Below are 14,774 nucleotides of genomic sequence, written 5' to 3'. Positions count from 1 at the left end.
ATAAGTCAACTTAACTCAAAAAAATTAGGGCAACTGATTGCCTCAAGTATTTTAAGTTAATCAACTCAAAACTTACAATTTTCAAGAACTTAAATAATTGGATTAAATGCTACATGTACCTATTGATTACAGTAAAATTAAAATGGCTTATTAAGTCAACTCAAATATGTTCAGGTACTGTGACTTAAACATTTGAATTCACCTCTACTAATGGATTAAGTTACCAGAACTTAAAGACATAAGTACTCAAAGTCTTTTTTTTTTGGGTTAACAGAACTCAATATTTATTATTTCAACCAAACCAAACACATTGACTTAGTCAACTCAAAATCACATAACTTAAAACTTAAAAACATTGACACAACTGATTGCCTCAATTGAATCGAGTGCGACTAACTTGAACAGCTTTACTAAATTTCTTATTTTCTAGCCCTCCTATTTAACATGCTGTCCTGTTAACATTTACAAGACAGTAAAATAAGTAGTCATAAAAAAAAATAAAAAAATGCAAAGGCAATTGTACTTTTGGCACATTTTGGTTAAAACCTGAATAGAGCAACAACTTTGATAAAATCACAATGACAGTCTGAACCCTTTAACTGTAAAACTCTAAAATGTAAATGAATTACATGAACAAGTATCAAATCTTCATCTGGATGAGTTAAAGTGCAACAACAACAACAACAACAACAAACAAACATGATTAATGCCGGTTAATCAGAAATATTTGGTATTATTAAAGTACAAACAGTCATCCCTCAAAATCAAAGATACTTTGATGTGAACAATGGTAAACAGTACACATTTGACATTAATACAACATGTACAAGTAAAAGGGAACATTGAGCAGCTTGACCACCTGGCTGAAAACCTGCAGCAACTGGTACAGCAACTTTCTTAAGACATTTTTATTTCAGGAGGAAATCACTTTGAAGTAGAGGCAAAATGCCTTAAAATGCCCCACCTGTTTTTCAGATGCATTTCTACACATGCATCAGCAAGTCATTCTTGAAGGTCTGCAACTTGGGCGACAATTTACCATCTTCCAGACCAAGTAAAACCTTCTGAGTGAACTCGAAAGTGTTTGTCAGTCCTTTGGAATAGCTGAGGTGTAGTGCATAAATTAGTCCAAATATTACCAGGAATGCATCTGCAAGTCTGGGGAGGCTGACCACAATATCATTTTTGATGACAACAAAGATGGTCACAGGCTGATATTGCACTTGACTTGTGCCATTGTCACTGGTGACAGTAAGGAGGGCCACTGCAACACCTCCAAGCTCTGGTTCGGACTCTTCCTAAATGAATGAAAGAGAGATAATAATCACAAACTGGGTGTTGGTCATGCATTACATTACATTACATGTTACTTGTTATATGTCAGATTCCTCCGCGTACCGCTAGCGGGAGCTGGCGTACCACCAGTGGTACACATACCACGGGTTGAGAACCACTGGCTTAAGGGATTAGACCGCCACACGCGCCTCGCAGGAACATTTGAAAAAATCGTGATTTTCTGTGTGGCAATATCTTTTGACTGCAACTCTTGGAGATATGTTTTCAAGTTGTTCATATTTTAGTTAGAACTATGTTTTAGAGAGTTGTTTTGTCAACAGACTACACATTAAAAGGTGTAAAACAGGTGTTCTACACCAAAGAATCAGACGAGCTACCAGTGAAACCAAGTGCCAGGGGATAAAACATATCCAATAAAAGTTTTACTTAACTTCAGTATCGCTTCAAACAAAAAAAACGATTCAGTTCATTTGTATTTGGGTGAAGGAAAACAGACCAAAACCTCTGCAAATCACACAAACTATATGGATGGATAGACAGAAACAGGATAAGTGCAAAAAAATATTTGTATTTTAATGAACTATTCACTTAACATAGAGTGGTACTGTTAATGAATTAAGGACACTCACTGTGCAGGTTCGGAAAAATCCAGAGGTGTCCTCTTGCAGATACACAGGAGGGGCATGGATAACGGTGGTACGCCTGGTGTTGATGTCGTGTAATTCCTATAACGATAAAAATACAAGCGTACAAACTGTTGACTGTGAAGTTTACTGAACGAACCTGTCAATCCAATCAGAACATATATCCACAGACAACCTGTTCACATCTTTAATGCAATCAGACAAATAGCAAAAACAAAGTGGGCTAATTGTAAAATTCAAAAGATATTTTTTGAATCTGTTTAACGTTAGATGTTCAACCTTTGAATTGTAAAATAATCTCTTTACCTGTTCATCGTGGATTTTTAAAATTTCAGCCAAAGCCTCAGCTGTCTTCCCAGATTTGGACGCCTTCTGTCTAAATATGGCCATCAGTCGAGGAAGATGGCGGTCAAAAGCAGCGTAGAACGTGTTGGGCAGATTCTGGTTTGTAATCCGTTGGAACTCTGCATACACCTATTTAAAAAACAGAGCAGAAGGACAATACAGCAATGTCAATTAGTCAGTTCCAAATAAATCAAACTAGGTTAAAGTGGTATCCTCCTTACAAATGTAATAGATCCTCCAAGTTTGACCAGTCAGTTCCTTCCCTGTGGCAAGAACGAGAACTTCACCTGGACTGTTCTTTTCCTTGCATTACATTACACCACAGGGAAGGAGCTGGAACTTTGAAGATCTATGACACTCCTATATACTGTACAGTAGTGCTGGGGGGAAACGATTATTTTGAAAACGATTAATCGGGCGATTATTTGATCGATTAGTCGACTAATCTAACGATTATTTTTCTGTTGTTCAATTCATAAAAAACGTAATGTAAAAAAAACGTAATTTTTTTCACGATACTGTGTCTCAGGGGATCTTAATATTTAAGAACCTATTAATGTGTTATACCAGATTAACGGAAATAATCTCAGCTAACTGACGATACAAACCATGTTTACCAAAACAAAACACAAGTCTCATAAGAAGCATCTAAATGACCCCTGAGCGAAAAATGCTAACGAACATTGGCACAGAACTCAAGATAAAAGTACCCTTATTACTTATCGTAGCTGCACTTACAAGATATCCGATTAAAACTGAGACTCCACAGATTATGTAGGTATATAGTATCATCAATGAGTGATCCGGACTCGCGACAGGGGAAGCAAATACAGTCATCACAACACGTACCTTCACAGAGCTTCTCGGGAGATCGTCTCACCACCGTAGCTGTCAATCTGATCAAAATACGTGTTCAATGGCAATAAAATGAGAAAAAACGCGGCTGAATCGGTTAATCCATAGGTTTTTAACGTCTATGTATAAAAAAATGATTGAATTTATAATCCATAATTCCATTTTATGTAAAAATCGGAGAGCAAATGCTAGCTGCTAATGGTAGCCACCACAGCTAGCTGCTGCTTCTGCTAGGCTATGCAGCAGTCTCAGTGAGATATAATATCTTTGCGTTTTGGACTAACTATAAAATATTCCCATACTTTTGAAGACCTAGGGCGAGATGTTTTCGTTTGGGGGCTTCGTGCGCAATCCTGTGAGGAGGAGGTGGTAGCCGTTTCAGTCTCCATTGTGTTTGAAGTGCGATTGCGAACTGCTTGTTGCTTTGGGTGACCCACGTGTGTGTAGCGACGCGTCGACGCGGAAATATGTCGTCGACGATATTTTGAAGTCGACGCGTCGCTACAGCACTACTGTACAGCAAATAGCCACTATAAGAGTCACAGAATGTGCCATTATCAATAAAGAAGAAAACAGGAAAAAGAGAGCTCATCCATATTACCTCAGACTCCATTTTGAGAGCAGGCCAGAGGTCCATGAGCTCGTTCACTGCCGGGCATGTCCTCACTATGGTCTGTCGCCGCAGTGCAAATGTGGTGTGCATCATCTTTTTAATGAGGGGTAGGTCCATCTCAGTCTTCTTGACTTCCTCAACAATTGTCTGCCTGAAGTGCTCAAGACTTGAGGGATCCTCTCCTTGGGGAAGGTTGAACAAATCCTATATTTAAAATGTAATGTAAGCTACTGCTTAATACATTCTTAAACATCCATTGGGGAAATGTTAGTATGGTAAATGATGAATTAATGGACAACAAATGGACAAGCGTTCACTACCGAGCTTGTTTATAACTGACAACGTTATATTCAATGTAACATTACCTATCTCTGCTCTGCTCCGTCCCGTGTGTGTGGCCTCACGCTCACGCTCGTTGAAACCGTATAAAGAGGTTGAAACCTGGGTGAAGGGGAGTGTTAAACTTTAGCAGCGGGTTTATTAATTCAGCGGCAGCGAGGAGAGCACGGAGGGAGCACACACAATCCTCCGCACCTCGTGGTTTACAGTGGATGAAAATGTTAGCTTGCTAACTGTTAGCAAACTAGCTAGCTAGTGACCGTGTTAAATAGTGACTTTCAGTCCAATGCTTTCGGGGTTGCTCGTAGTAAATTAAGTAAATGGTTGGATATATATATATATATATATATATATATATATATATATATATATTTGAGTATAAATTCATTAAACTAACATTGAAGGCTTTTATTAGGAAACCTACCTGTTATGTTCGTGTTTCAACGGCTGCCGTCACTACGAGCACCCACAACCACAATGCATTTGGCTGAACTTTTTGAGTACATAATTAGCTTAGGGGCAATGACATTTTTCATCATATATACAAAAAGTGACAGCCCTATTTTGGCACCAAGTTTCCACAACTACATATCTTACAAGTTAACATTATACAGTAACTGTGCAAATAATTCAGGCATTTCTGTGAATCTGCTGACTCAACCTATGGCTAATGCTAGCTAACATGCATGTATCTGGCAAACATCAACACTCTCTTTCACATGTTTAATCTCAAAATATTTAAAAAAGTGAAGAAATATGAATATTGTACTTACAGTGATGCTGATTACCACCGGAAAGTGTGGACATTAAGTGTGAAGATCCACCTTACTGCATGTGCTGCATCCCACTTTCGACAGTTAGTGACGGTTAGTGACGTCAGACACACAATAAGCATTAGAAATGAGTACAGTTCAATGTATATGTTTAAGTGATGCTTACTTAATCCGCCAAATAGTTCAAGTTAATCAAAGATTATCAGTTTACTTAACTCAAAAACGAAGAACAGTCACAGGAACTGAATATATTGAAGTTAGTAGAACTTTTTTTTAAATTTAAGTTTACACTAATTAATCTATTTAATTATTTTGAACGTTCGGGTTTACAGTGTGGGCATTCACGGGCCATGCCCCCCCAAATGAGTCACTGTGCCCCCCCTCACGCAGGCCAGGCAAGCCTTGCCACTTTGCCGTTTTTTATTTATTTATCATATTATAAGTGAAAACGTTTCCACGAAACTTTTCTTGTGTGAAATAAATCAGAAATAAAGAATATAAATAAAAAACACAGCCTGAGGTGTGCTCACTGGTGATTGGTGTGTTTCTTGACCAATGACCCCGGCCTTTGATTTGTTGTTATTACTTCAAAAATGTGCGCACTATTAGCAAGTCAGTGAGACGAAGCTAAGCTCGGACTGTGGGACATAAAGTAATGGATATACGTAAATGGCTGCAAGGTGCAGCTGCTACACGGCCTCCTCCAACTCCTTCACCGACGGAAAACGAAGGGAATGAACCCAGCTCCAGCATCGCCGGCATCACCTCTGAAGAGCTGGAGCCGTGCTCTTCGACCAGCCAATATACACCTGCTAGCCAAGCCCATCCACCTTACAGCATCTTCACTGGCAGGAGGCGTTTGTTTGTCTCTGCTTGGTATCACAACCGAGACTGGCTTGAAAACAGTGTCAAGGCCGATGCTGCATTTTGTTTCTGCTGTCGGCAGTCTAGCAAAACCCGGAGGATGGATGTATTTATGTCTGTTGGCTTCCGTAACTAGAAAAATGCGGTGGAGAGAGACAAGGGATTTCATAAACATGCAAATTCAAAGGAGCATCTCTCTTGCTATGCAATGTGGAAGGAGCGAGAGAGGCGTGCCAGCACTGGAAAGGAGATGTCTACACTTGTTAACGCAGACCAACTACGAACAAACAGGTATTATATCTCCTCTCTTATTGATGTGGTTAGATTTCTGCCTTCAGCTGCCTTTACGAGGGAAGATAGAGGCTTTTGATAACATGTCAGAGGGGGGCAGTGGCCTTTTCCTCTCCCTGCTGGACTATACGATCAAAAAAGACCCAGAATTGGCTGATGTAGTGAAATCAATCCCTCGAAACGCCACTTCCACTTGTCACGAAATGCAAAATGAACTCACTCAGCACTCAGCAATGTGGTGACTGAGGCTATAGTGGAGGAAATAGGAGACTCCTTTTACACGCTGAAAGTAGATGGAACCCGTGACCCCACGGGGTGTGAAAACATTTCGATTGTCATTCGATTTGTAAATGAGACATATGACGTCACAGAGCGCCTGCTGGTCATACCGGCAGCTGACAAAGGTGATGCACAGACATAACGGACACAGTCGTGGCAGAGCTCAACAACGTTGGACTGGACACAACAAAGATACTAAGCCAGGTATGTGATGGGGCTGCTCTGATGTCTGGGGAACATGGTGGCGTCCAGAAGCTCCTGCAAAACAAACGAGGTCGTGAGGATCCTCACTGTTTGAACCACCAGCTACACTTAGTTGTAGTACATGCTATTTCAGCAGAGACAGCTTTCGTGGATTTCTTTCATGTGTGCAATGCCCTCTACAAGTTCTGCAAGAAGCCCACAGTTGCTGTGCATTATAAGGGTGTGCACCTTAAGCGCCTTCTGGAACAGAGATGGACAGGACATCTTGCCACTGTGTCTGCAATTATAAAATCCTTCAACGACACAACATCCCTTTTGACTAACACTCATTCAGTGCAGAGATACGAATGGAAGCCACAGGTCTGCTGCGCGAGATGACTGAGCCCAGTTTCCCATTCATTGCTCAGCTAGTGCACACAGTCCCTGCTGGAACCACCAACCAAGATTTTACAGAGAGAAAATACTGACTTGATGACAGGTTTAAGTCTCGTGGCTTGTGCAACAGCTTGTGTACGCAATCTCCGTTGTGGTGAGGAGTTTAACAAAGTATGGGACATGGCCATGGCTGCCAGCGCTACTCCGAGATCCGAAGTGCCCAAACGGAGACGCAGAGCCAACCAGACGATGGATGGGTATGTAGTCGAGAGAACTACAGGACACAGGGATGATTACAAAACAGAACTTCAGAAGCTGTACTACAGCACGATTGATTCAGTGCTTGGAGAAATGGATCAGAGATTCAGCGAGCGCAATTTGCAGCTGGCCAAACCACTTGCTGCGCTGAATCCAGAAAGCGACACAGTCCTTGATGCAAAGGCTGTGAAGCGCATTATGGACCTGTCGGGATCGCCTGTAATCGAGGCGCATTATGGACCTGTCGGGATCGCCTGTAATCGAGGCGCATTACGGACCTGTCGGGATGGCCTGTAATCGAGGCGCATTATGGACCTGTCGGGATCGCCTGTAATCGAGGCGCATTATGGACCTGTCGGGATGGCCTGTAATCGAGGCGCATTATGGACCTGTCGGGATCGCCTGTAATCGAGGCGCATTATGGACCTGTCGGATCGCCTGTAATCGAGGCGCATATGACGCTGTAATCGAGGCGCATTACGGACCTGTCGGGATGGCCTGTAATCGAGGCGCATTATGGACCTGTCGGGATGGCCTGTAATCGAGGCGCATTATGGACCTGTCGGGATCGCCTGTAATCGAGGCCATTATGGGACCTGTCGGGATCGCCTGTAATCGAGGCGCATTAGGGACCTGTCGGGATCGCCTGTAATCGAGGCGCATTATGGATCTCTCGGGATCGCCTGTAATCGAGGCGCATTACGGACCTGTCGGGATCGCCTGTAATCGAGGCGTATTACGGACCTGTCGGGATCGCCTGTAATCGAGGCGCATTACGGACCTGTCGGGATCGCCTGTAATCGAGGCGCATTACGGACCTGTCGGGATCGCCTGTAATCGAGGCGCATTACGGACCAGTCGGGATCGCCTGTAATCGAGGCGCATTATGGACCTGTCGGGATCGCCTGTAATCGAGGCGCATTACGGACCTGTCGGGATCGCCTGTAATCGAGGCGCATTACGGACCTGTCGGGATCGCCTGTAATCGAGGCGTATTACGGACAAGTCGGGATCGCTGTAATCGAGGCGCATTACGTACCAGTCGGGATCGCCTGTAATCGCGGCGCATTATGGACCTGTCGGGATCGCCTGTAATCGAGGCGCATTATGGACCTGTCGGGATGGCCTGTAATCGAGGCGCATTATGGACCTGTCGGGATCGCCTGTAATCGAGGCGCATTATGGACCTGTCGGGATGGCCTGTAATCGAGGCGCATTATGGACCTGTCGGGATGGCCTGTAATCGAGGCGCATTATGGACCTGTCGGGATGGCCTGTAATCGAGGCAGAGTACGAAGTTGCGAAACAGTTTTTCAGCATGCAAAACAGTCACAGCCAATCGAGGGGGATTGGACTATACAGCACATCCTCTCCAATTACCACACGCACCTTAAGGCAAAGCGTAATAATGACTGCTTTCAAACATGCCGTAACATTTGGCGCCTCCACAGCGATGTGCGAGAGTTCTTCCTCCACCCTAAGGAAGGTTTCTTCGGACCATAGACGTGCAATGCTCCACAAAAGAAAGGCCCAGCTGGTTCAACTTGTGTTTGAGAGACTTAACAAGAAAATGCACAACCGAATGGAAGAACAGCGTTCTCTTGAGGTTCAGCACCAGCACTCGCCGCTTGCAACTCTTCTAAAGGTAGACATGCTTTCCATTTACTTAAAGATGCCAGCCCTGGCTTTGTTGATGCTGAATGGTGTTGGGTCTGTCTGCATTTATGCACGAAGAGTACAGTCTATTTTAAATAGCCTGCTTTCGCTTTCACCAATGCGTAATGACGCACGCGGTGCGCACAGTGCTGTGTGTGTGTGTGTGAGTGTGTGTGTTGGTTGTTGACGGCAGTGTGCCCCCCCCGTGGTAAATGATTGCCCCCCCATTGGATTTGTTCTGGAGCCGACCCTGCCCCGTTACATGTATGATATGTGTGTGATGTGTATTTGTAAAGCGCTTTGAGCTCTGGAAAAGCGCATTAATAAATATAAGGAATTATTAAATACACTGCTTTTGTTTTAGTAACTGTTTATTCCTGAAGATTTAAGGAAATATAAAACACGTTTTTACTTTACTAACATTTCATGAGGTTAAATCTTTATAAATGTTTTGGTCATCATCATCATCATCATCATCATCATCATCATCATCATCATCATCATCATCATCATCATCATCATCAGGAAATAAAGACATTTATTAAACTCTTTATTAATATGTTCCCATAAAGACCCCTGAATACAGATCGTTTATGAACCCCCCCCCCCCTCAGTTGAATCCATAACTTGTTCTATCCGTAAAACACATAAAGGCAATACTAGAAAGACTCGTGAACCTGAAGCTGGAAAACCCCGACAGCGCTTCGGTCTTTGAACCCACCTCTCAGTTTAATACCAAGCTGTTGTTCATTTTTACAAGTAATACAAAATACTTTTCTGTGCTAACCTGTGTTTCCCAGGGTCAGTGAATGCATCACTTCAGACGCTACTCATTAAAGAATATAAAAGAGGACAGAAGAGAGGAACCCCACTACAGGTCCGGTTCTAGGTTTGTTCTGATGGGTCTGAGCACCTCAGGGGACAGCTGATGAGTTTAATTAAGATATCCTCTGAAACCATCCAGTACCAGGACCAGGGCTCAGAACCAGGACCAGGGATCAGAATCAGGGACCAGGGCTCAGAACCAGGGACCAGGACCAGGGACCAGGGCTCAGGACCAGGGCTCAGAACCAGGGACCAGGACCAGGGATCAGAACCAGGGACCAGGACTCAGGACCAGGACTCAGAACCAGGGACTAGGGATCAGAACCAGGGCTCAGAACCAGGGATCAGAAGCAGGGCTCAAAACCAGGGACCAGGGATCAGAACCAGGGCTCAGAACCAGGGACCAGGACCAGGGATCAGAAGCAGGGCTCAGAACCATGGACCAGGACCAGGGATCAGAACCAGGGACCAGGACCAGGGCTCAGAACCAGGGACCAGGACCAGAGATCAGAACCAGGGCTCAGAACTAGGGACCAGGGATCAGAACCAGGGACCAGGACCAGGGATCAGGACCAGGGATCAGAACCGGGGCTCAGAACCAACTTCTTTGGCTCTGAAGAGCTTTTTTCTTGGGGATGAGTTCTGGTAAAGATGTCCTGAATGTCCTGGAGGTCCTGATGTTATTGTTCCAGTCTGCGGTTCTGGGTGGGTCCCCCCTGTGAGGAGGATCTCCTTCTCTAGGTGATATGTGGTTTTATTACTGTGCTGGTTTTGGTCTGTCCCCTGAAGATCTTATAGAACCGGTCCAGCGTAGTTCCTCTGACAGAACAGTGTTACTTAAGGCAGGTGATGAGAACCTTATGTACTCAACACCTCACACAGGTAATGTGCACATAATTAAAAACAGGCTTTAGAAGAATCTGGACCCTGAAGAGCAGAAAAGTTTAAAAATGAGCTGCATCAGTAAGACCCGTCTGGACCCTCAGTGACGGTCCTCTGAAGCTGGTGAACAGAACCTGGGGTTAAAGGAACCTGAGGTATCGTAGAGGATCTGAACCCAACTTCTGACTCAGGTATTGTAATAAAAGTGTAGTGAAATGGTTCCAGAAGGATGAGGACTCTGTTCTGTGAAAGGTTTAAACCCCCGGTCCCAGCTGGTTCCGCTGCGGTAGTTTAAGGCAAAGTGGACCTGGTTCTGATTCTGGGTTCAGGTCCAGGATGTCCCGCAGGTCTTAGCTCTGGGAGAAGACGGTCTGGAACTCGTTGAGCATGAGCTCCACGATCTGGCTCTGGAACACCATGTGCACCGTCATGTTGGAGGACTCGGTCTGCGGGCGCAGCAACGTGGGGCCGAACACAATGGAGACGCTCTGCACCGACATCCTGTTGGACTCCTTATGGTCCACCACCCTGCAGGCAGAGGGGGTTAGCATGGAGCATGGAGCATGGTGCATGGTAACATGTTAGCATGGTAGCATATTAGCATGTAGCGCTGCCAGGACTCACCTGCGCAGGTGTTTGAACAGCAGCTCCATGGTGTCGTGGTTGGGAAGAGGCAGAGAGCGGACCAGGTCCTTCATGTAGGAGACCCTCAGACTGTAGTCCTGGACCTCTGCACACACACAAACACACACACACACACACACACACACACACACACACGCACACACGCACAAACATACACACATGCACACACACAAACATACATACACACGTACACAAAAAACTAATTGTAACCCGTGAATATGTCCTAGCTGTCTGTACATTTAAGTAAGGTGTGTGTGTGTGTGTGTGTGTGTGTGTGTGTGTGTGTGTGTGTGTGTGTGTATGTATGTGTGTGTGTGGCCTAGCATTACTATACTTGTGGGGACCTAAATCTGTTTACACAGACTCGCCTCCCTTATGGGGACAAAATGGAGGTCCCCATAAGGGGAATCATTAATTTTAGGGTGAAGACTTGGTTAGGTTTAGGGTAAGGGTTAGGGTTAGGCATGTGTTGGTTATGGTTAAGGTTAGGATAAGTCTCCAGGAAATGCATGTAAGTCAATGTAATGTCCCCTGATGTGATGTATACATGGTATGTGTGTGTGTGTGTGTATGTGTGTGTGTGTGTGTTGAAGTATTAAAGTAACGTGTTATAGCAGAAGGTTTAATACAGCGTATTTCTGGTATATTCATTTTTATGTCACCTGATATATAAGAAGTGTGTTGAATTATGTTATCACTAATATATGTGTGTTAAAACTTGGATGGACAAGTCCATTTTGTCCTCTTAAATATAGAGAGGTTTTTTATATTATATATTCCTAAAATGATGTCCCATTTTTAGTAGAAGTAGGTTTTAGCGCAAATGGTCTTTTCTTCCACTTTTGTGTTATAATCAAAAGATGTTTTTTTGGCTATTTGTGAGTAGGTGATGGTACAGTACAGCCTGTGATTTCTGTCTTGAGTAAAATGATTACCTGTGGATGAGTATGTTTTCAGAAAGTCAGAAGAAGAGTCTCTTTGCTAATTATCAATGGTCTTTGCAAATTAACAGCAGTTGTACCCATGTTAAGTGAATTGGTGAGAGGTCAGAGGAACTCCAAGAGAGGGGCTTCCTCAGACATAATACAGTTAGGGTCTTGTTGGTTAGTGGTTCATATCCAGCATGCATTAGCTAAGAAACGATAAGGATGTTGGTGTGTTTCTGAATTGGGTCACACACAGTTATAGAGACAATGGTCCTTCTGAATTATCAATAGATGTATTCATGTTACGTGAGCTGACTTCGAGGTTAGAGGAAGTTCGGAGAAGGCCTTAGGATATAAGAACAGTTAACCTTTGTTAGTTAACTAATCCTAAGGAAGTCATGAGACGCAGAGGAAAACATGTGACATTTGTGTGGTAGGCTGCATAGGGAAAATGTGGGTGTTCATTGCAGTGGCTATACATGCTGTATGATTATTGATCAACTTCCCATCAGCAGAAACACGTGGGTTTGCTATCCTGGCTCCAAGATGGTGGAATGAGCTCCCCATTGACATCAGGACAGCAGATAGCTTACACACCTTCCGGCGCAGACTGAAAACTCATCTCTTTCGACTCCACTTCCAGCGATAGAACTATTAACAAAGCACTTATATACTAATAAAGGACTGGCTTACCTAAAGCCAGTTGAGTAGCACTTGAAATGTTTGGCTCTATGAAACCTGATGTACTTTATGATTCTGTTTTCTTCAAGGTTGTATTTTGTTGGTCGAACGCATTATTGTAAGTCTCTCTGGATAAAAGCGTCAGCTAAATGTAATGTAATGTAATGTAACTATACCTGTGTTTGTGTTTTATTTGATTCCTCTCTGTTTTATTCTTTCATGTCGTGCGTGCTAAATTGCCACAACATTTTGGAGTAGTTGGCTTAAATATATGTGTGTGCTTAATTACTCTGTATGAAGTAGGAGCAGTTTGCATGGCAGGAAACATCCTTATTTAGACACAACATGTCAAGCATCTGGAAGGCTACACGTCTAAGATGTGTGTGCGTTAAAGATGTTGTCAAAGAGTCCTAGGGACATAGACACACACACACACACACACACACACACACACACACACACACACACACACACACACACACACACACACACACACACACACACACACACACACACACACACACACACACACACACACACACACACACACACACACACACACACACACACACACACACACACACACACACACACACACTGCAAGGAGATGGGGCGAAACAGATGGAGTCAACAACTGCTGACTCATTGCCTAGGGTCCCGCCCAGAAGTGAAACCGGCCAATGGGGAACTACCAGCTCACGGTCTAGGGTTCGCCCAGAAGTGAAATCGCCAATAACAAATAGCTAGGGAGGAGCAACCTACACAACTCCTCCCACTTGTGTGTATAAATATTATGATATTCTCATGCTCTGCGCTCTTTTCCTGACTGGCTGTCGTGGTACGTATATCACACGGTGGTAGGTATTGAGCCCGGAGTACTCTGTATTTTTTATTATTGCAGAGTGCTCTGTATTGTGTATTGTTGCTTTTACCATTAAAACAGATTATTGTTTAACCTCTATTCTGGTGCTTTGAGTTCCTTCTTTTATAAATTGACCAGCCCATCAGTCATCAAGAGACGTGCGGAGCAGAGGTGAACCTTCCACCACCGCCATTGGGTGGTGCTCCAACAGTGCGTGTGTGTGTGTGTGTGTGTGTGTGTGTGTGTGTGTGTGTGTGTGTGTGTGTGTGTGTGTGTGTGTGTGTGTGTGTGTGTGTGTGTGTGTGTGTGTGTGTGTGTGTGTGTGTGTGTGTGTGTGTGTGTGTGGTGTGTGTGTGTGTGTGTGTGTGTGTGTGTGTGTGTACTGACGGATGGCAGCGATGAACTTGTCGAAGCAGCTGAAGGGAAACAGTGGTTCAGGAAGTTCCCTCAGGAAGAGCTTCAGAGCTCCGGTGATGACGTGGATCTCCTCCCACTGACCGTCCTCCAGGTCCAGCTGATCCTCTGCAGGGTTACATATCAGGTCAACACAACGCCACTGCTAACAGCGCTAACAATGCTAACACACTGTGATACAACACTGATAATAGAGAGTTGCAGGAATCCTAAACCCTGACATGACTCAGCATTATGACTCATTACAGCCAACATTAGCCTCCTTTAGCTTAGCGGTGGTGACGTGAAGTCATGTGACCGTGCTGTAGTTCCTTTATGGCCCGACATTAGGCACTTTTAGCTTAGCGGACGTTAGTTCCTTTATATCCTAAATGTTTATTTACAACAGAGATTATTTTCTGAGATAATCGGAAATCACATCTAGGAATCCCATTGGACCAGGGAGATGCTGCCTTCAGGGACCAACACAGCAATACCTGCAGCTCTGTATACACTGTGGTGACCACCTATAATACACTGGGTTACATAATCCACACATGGAACTACAGTGGAGGATTTTGTTTCCACACGGACATGTATGTGGTTCTCTATATTTATTGTGTGCTCTCCTGTCTTCTCTCTCTTCTTCCCAAACTGCAACCGGACAACATGTCCTTTTCTACTCTCTATTAAAGTACCCTTTTGCACCTTCCTTGCACCGCCTCTGACCCCCTATCTCTAGAGAGAGAGAGAGAGAGAGAGAGAGAG

General features: G+C 44.0%; 2 protein-coding genes across 4 annotated transcripts; both read right to left on the bottom strand.

The window, feature by feature from the left end:
• Positions 1-254: 254 nt before the first annotated feature.
• On the bottom strand, positions 255-8,976 carry LOC117556479. Of its 3 annotated transcripts, none has more exons than XM_034231803.1 (6): positions 8,213-8,976; positions 4,119-7,562; positions 3,742-3,957; positions 2,247-2,414; positions 1,926-2,021; positions 255-1,298 (listed from the first exon to the last, which is right to left on the bottom strand). In XM_034231803.1, the coding sequence occupies exons 3-6, from the start codon at positions 3,868-3,870 to the stop codon at positions 984-986; spliced, it is 708 nt and encodes a 235-aa protein (XP_034087694.1). In that variant the 5' UTR covers positions 3,871-3,957; positions 4,119-7,562; positions 8,213-8,976; the 3' UTR covers positions 255-983. The 3 variants fall into 3 exon arrangements, with proteins under 3 accessions (XP_034087694.1, XP_034087692.1, XP_034087693.1); XM_034231801.1 differs by having other exon boundaries at positions 3,742-3,935; XM_034231802.1 differs by lacking the exon at positions 8,213-8,976 and adding an exon at positions 7,622-7,668 and having other exon boundaries at positions 3,742-3,935.
• Positions 8,977-9,145: 169 nt separating this feature from the next.
• On the bottom strand, positions 9,146-14,135 carry LOC117556478 (rho GTPase-activating protein 27-like; the record flags this gene model as incomplete). Its single annotated transcript, XM_034231800.1, is given in 3 exon segments — positions 9,146-11,027; positions 11,124-11,229; positions 14,001-14,135. Coding segments are annotated over 3 exon segments (419 nt in total), but the record flags the coding sequence as incomplete, so codon positions are not given.
• Between the last annotated feature and the right edge of the window lie 639 nt (positions 14,136-14,774).

This window comes from Gymnodraco acuticeps, unplaced genomic scaffold (genome assembly GCF_902827175.1).
Source record: "Gymnodraco acuticeps unplaced genomic scaffold, fGymAcu1.1, whole genome shotgun sequence".
Lineage (NCBI taxonomy): Eukaryota > Metazoa > Chordata > Actinopteri > Perciformes > Bathydraconidae > Gymnodraco > Gymnodraco acuticeps.
The sequence above is the reverse complement of the archived record's forward strand: the minus strand, read 5'-3'. Positions and strand labels throughout refer to the sequence as shown.

Coding starts and splice junctions, on each gene's coding strand:
- LOC117556479 (XM_034231803.1), bottom strand. CDS start 3,870: ATGGACCTACCCCTCATTAAAAAGATGATGCACACCACATTTGCACTG. Junction 2,415..3,741: donor CTCTCAAAATGGAGTCTGAG/GTAATATGGATG, acceptor TTTTTTAAATAG/GTGTATGCAGAGTTCCAACG. Junction 2,022..2,246: donor TAAAAATCCACGATGAACAG/GTAAAGAGATTA, acceptor TTATCGTTATAG/GAATTACACGACATCAACAC.